Source organism: Acyrthosiphon pisum, chromosome A2, assembly GCF_005508785.2.
Source record: "Acyrthosiphon pisum isolate AL4f chromosome A2, pea_aphid_22Mar2018_4r6ur, whole genome shotgun sequence".
NCBI lineage: Eukaryota > Metazoa > Arthropoda > Insecta > Hemiptera > Aphididae > Acyrthosiphon > Acyrthosiphon pisum.
In genome coordinates, this window is record NC_042495.1 from 25,408,448 (window position 1) to 25,413,478 (window position 5,031).

A 5,031-nucleotide genomic window follows, 5' to 3' on the forward strand; every position below is an offset into this window, starting at 1 on the left:
GAACCTTATTTTTTTCTGTTTGATACAATGAATGATCACTGTAAGAATAATTATGTAGTAAACCTATATAAAATAAATATACAGAGACTTCTATGCTAGAAACTTCCATTTATCAAAATATTTTTGAGAACCAAACCAAATTAAATTTATTTAATTCTATTTAACAAAATTGTCTATATTCCGAATTTTTTTTGTTCCCCATGAGATTTTGTATTATGGAAGTTGCGTTGTAGTAAATCTTGTATGAGACCATAAATAATTATCATTCAAACTATAGCTAAATTATAAACATATAAGACAATAAATAATTTATAATAATAATTTTAATATAATTTATTAATATCTGTTTGAATTATTTTTGTATTAATTTTAATGTTATTTAAATAATAGATAATCAAGATAATAATAATAATTAAGATTTGAATATCCATAATACTTTTTCACATTGTATATCTAACTATTATATTGAAAAGGTTATGAATTTAAATTTTTTAATAACCATTGAAATAACTATGGTTTAACATGAAGAATTTGATTATTATACTTGAAATATTTATTTAACCGTTATAAATTCTTAATTTCAGACATTATTTATTACTAAATGTAGCAACATGTTGAATACACTTATGTTGAGATGCCATAGTGATCCTGAAGTATATATAACTGCAGCGACATATGAATTTGATGATTGAAATGATGTTGAATCAGCATAGACAATATTTCACAGAAGGATTAAAATATCACAAAAATTGTAAAAGCTTATACGTAGAAGATTTTTGGGTAGAAGTACAACATTTAGAAAAGACTGCAGGTGCCTCACTTCCAATTGCCATGGAAAAATATAAAAACCTCATAAAACGTTTTGAAGGTGATATCGAATTTCATTTTATATTACTAGACAGAGCAATAAAATTAAGTGCAGTTAGAGAACTGCAATGTAATATTGTCAGGTATTGATTAGGTATTTAATAAAAACAAATTAGTGTACATAATTAGAAATATATTTTTTTTATGTAGAGATATGGTCAGAAAGTATAGACATAGTGAACTAATGTGGCAAAAATTAGCTAAGATTCATTTTGATGGTTTTATCTATCATCGAGAAACTGAGCAATTACATTATGATAAAAATTATATTAGTGGTATAAGGTCAGTATCCAAAAATTAAAAAAAAAATTTTTTTTACCCTAATTTGTTTTATAGAAACTGCATTAAAACATATGAAGACGGATTAAAAGAAAATTTACCTTTAAAAAATAAACATAAGTTATGGAACTTTTATATTGATCATATTATAGAAATTCGGAAATCTTATCGCATGAAAAAAGAAACAATAAGAAATTTTATGAATGAAACTATGGAGCGAGCCTTTGAAGAAGCACACGATAACAAAGCATTACATAAATCTGAACATTATATTTATTGGGTACATACTACATTTTCATAAAGTATTACTATTTAATACAAAAACCGTTTGTTTGCTTATTTTTTTTTAGGCTAAAAACACAAATATAGACTGTCCTAGAATTCTGAAAAAAGGAGTTGAAGTGATAGAAGATAGTGTAGAACTTTGGATTACTTTATTATCATATTATTTGAGCTACGACAGTCTTGAAATGGGCATTGAAGCTTTTCAAGCAGGTGTTCGAACTTTGGCAAGCAAATCGATGCCTTTATGGAAAATTCTAATTTTATATTTGGGGAACACTCATCCAAAATTGGTAAAATAAGTATTAATATTTTGATCATTTCTCAATAATAAACCTACATAAAAATAATTAAATGAAACTCAGGTGTTAAAAGTTATCCCGTTAAGATGACGTCAGAGAACCATTTGTTTTCTCACTCTCTGACCCACACGCAACATAGCAAATTTATGTTTAGGAAAACCAACCATGTGTTGTAACTTTTAATATTAAAGTGAATTCACCTATTATCAAACCTTGAGCTAAGAATACCTGTGTCCTTACATTGGGTTTTTTCAGGGATGGAAAACTTTTTTAAAAAACGTTATTCAACGGGAAAAAAACAAAAAACAAAAACACTAAAAAACGATAACAAAAAATCCCAAAAACCGAAAAAAATTTAATAGCGAAATCAAAATCGAAAACGAAATTAAATTATAGTATTATACATTATTAATTTATTTATACCACGAAAAAAAACAATTTTCAAAAACATTTCACTTGTCTTTACTTTTTAATCTTTAACTTTAAAAACATTTTAATTTGAAACAGAAATTATCAATTTTCTGATTTTTATATAAATTATAATTTTGATTTAAAATTAAAATATTAAGAATAATTAATTTTAATTTTTAACTTTTAAGTGCATTTCTGTATTGCGCGTTACTATTATAACTTAAAAATTAAAAGTTATAAGTTATAAGAATATAATATATTCTGTATATTATAATATATATTGTTTTTAAAAACGTTATTTTCCTATTGCTTCCAAATAATGTTTTTGATAATATTGATTTTTTATATATATAATATATACAATTTGTTCACGAAAACAGGGAACACTTAATCACTCATTACCCTGTTAATATTTTTCAATTCTGTTTGTGGGACATTCAACTAGACTAATGGATTATAAATTCCTATGGGTTAAATTTTTTTTAACTCATGTATTTTGCGCATGCGCAATACAACTTCATTTTTTTTTAATGGTAACCCCTATTTTGAATATTATTTTTAGGTTGATTGATTTTTTGAAGTAATTTAGATCCATCAACTTGTATTCTAAACCCAAAATTAACGGAATTAGAGCTAGGTATAATTTTTAAAAATATTATTAAATTAAATTTTATTTTTTTTGAACTGTACTATTTGTACGGATTGTTTCCTTTTTACTACCATGATAAAAATTATTATAAAAACGTGAACTTTTGGAAAAGACCTATCTGTAATCATTTGTTATTAAGCCAATAATTGCATGGATGAGCAAGGACTTGCAACAGGATGCATTATGTACTTGCCACAGGGAGCAAGGGTGTTCAACCTGGTGCAAAAACTTGCAATAGTGAATAGGAACTTGAAACTACAAGCTGAAACAGTTGCAAGAACATACAAAAGCTATCAAGAATTTGTAACCGCTAGCAATGACTAGTAACATCCAGCAAGTATTTGCAACGTCGAGTTATGACTTGCAACAGGATGCATTATGTATACTTGCAATAGGGAGCAAGGACATTCAACCTGGTGCAAGAACTTACAATAGTGAATTAAGACTTGAAACAACAAGCAAGTGCTTTCAATGAAGATCAATGACTTGCAACAGGGAGCCAATACTTGCAGCAGTGTGCAAGAACTTTCGACAGCTAGCAAGTACTTAATTGCTCGTTGTTGCAAGTTTTTGCTCGATGTTGCAAATTCTTGCTCATCATTACAAGTTCTTGAACCCTGTGCAAGTCATTGATCGTCATTGTGAGCACTGCCTCTTTGTTTCCAGTACTTGATCGTTGTTTCAAGTCCTTAACTCACCATTGCAAGTTCTTGCACCTGGTTGAATTTCCTTGCTCCCTGTTGCAAGTACATAATGCATCCTGTTGCAAGACATTGCTTGAAGTTGCAAGTACTTACTGGCTGTTGCAAGTACTTTTTTGTCATTATAAGTACTTTATAGCTGTTGTAAGTTCTTGCACTGTTTTGCAATCCTTGCAAGTCGTCATTGCAAGCACTTTCTCTTTGTTTGCCAGTCCTTGCTCATTATTGCAATCATTATTACTCGCCCATGCAATAATTAGTTTAATAACGAATGATTAATGATAGGTATTTTCCAAAAGTTCATGTTTTTATAATAATTTGTATCATAGTCTTAAAAAAGAAACAATAGGTACATTACAATTAAAATAAAATAAAATTTAATTTAATAATATTTTTAAAAATTATACCTAGCTCTAGTTCCGTTAATTTTGGGTTTAGAATACAAGTTGATGGATCTAAATTACTTCAAAAAATCGAACAACCTAAAAATAATATTCAAAATAGGGGTTACCATTTAAAAAAAATGAAGTTTTATTGCGCATGCGCAAAATACATGATTTAAAAAAATTTTAAGTTATAGGATTCTATGATCCATTAGTCTTATTGAACGTCCCACAAACAGAATTGAAAAATGTTTACAGGGTAATGAGTAATAAAGTGTTCCCGGTTTCCGTGAACACACTGTATATATATAATAATTTAATTTAATTTTAAACTTTAAGTGCTTTTCTATATCGCCCGTTAATATTATAACTTAAAAGTTATAAGTTATCAGAATATAATGTAAAAAAAATATATTTATCAAACAAGTTATTTGGAAACAATAGGAAAATAATGTTTTCAAAAACGTTAATCAAAAACCATATAGAAAAATAACGTTAATCAAAAACGTTTAAAAACATTAAACAAAAACAATATTTTTTAGATCAATAAACAAAAACAAAAACGAAAAAATTAAAAACGTTTTCCATCCCTGGCTTTTTTACAATATTTTAATTTATATACAATTTAACTATCTAAGTTTGATAATAGCTGAATTCACTATAATATTAAGAGCATTGACACATGGTTGGTAATGTAAATGTGTTGACCAATAATCCAGCACCACAGTCGTGGCACGAGCTGAGTAGAAAAAAAAAAAAACTGCACCACGGTGTGTGTATAGTATATCGAAGCAGGAGTTGCCTATTTAAACTGTGTAAAATACAGGTAAATTTGTTATACAACATAACTAATTTTCTAATGTATAAATTAACTCCTAGTAAACTCCAAAACATCAGAATTATTGTGTAGAACATGCTTTTGTAAAAATCAACTAAATCGTACGTTTAAAAATTAAGTTATAAATGAAAAAGTGCCAACTTTTTAAAGGAAATTTATATTAAATTCATAATCACGGTAGCCGTCGTCGTCATCGTAGTCGTTGTAGCATGAGCGTTGTCAATGTTACCAACAATATTACCGTTGTTATAAATTATTCTGTAAATACTCAATATTATATAACGATGAAAATTAGTGATATCACAACAATGTAAAGTAC

At 27.2% G+C, this 5,031-nt stretch overlaps 1 protein-coding gene across 3 annotated transcripts in view; it reads left to right on the plus strand.

Moving 5' to 3' along the window:
* Positions 1–694: 694 nt before the first annotated feature.
* The window catches only part of LOC100575099 (U3 small nucleolar RNA-associated protein 6 homolog), a 6,315-nt gene continuing 1,978 nt past the window's right edge, over positions 695–5,031 (plus strand). For 2 of the 3 annotated variants that reach the window (XM_016804284.2, XM_016804289.2), the window contains exons 1-4: positions 695–950; positions 1,018–1,149; positions 1,204–1,426; positions 1,497–1,721. In XM_016804284.2, the coding sequence (XP_016659773.2) occupies positions 697–950; positions 1,018–1,149; positions 1,204–1,426; positions 1,497–1,721 (834 nt within the window). In that variant the 5' untranslated portion in view covers positions 695–696. The remainder of the gene's footprint in view (positions 951–1,017; positions 1,150–1,203; positions 1,427–1,496; positions 1,722–5,031) is intronic. The other variant, XM_016804290.2, reaches the window with a different exon arrangement.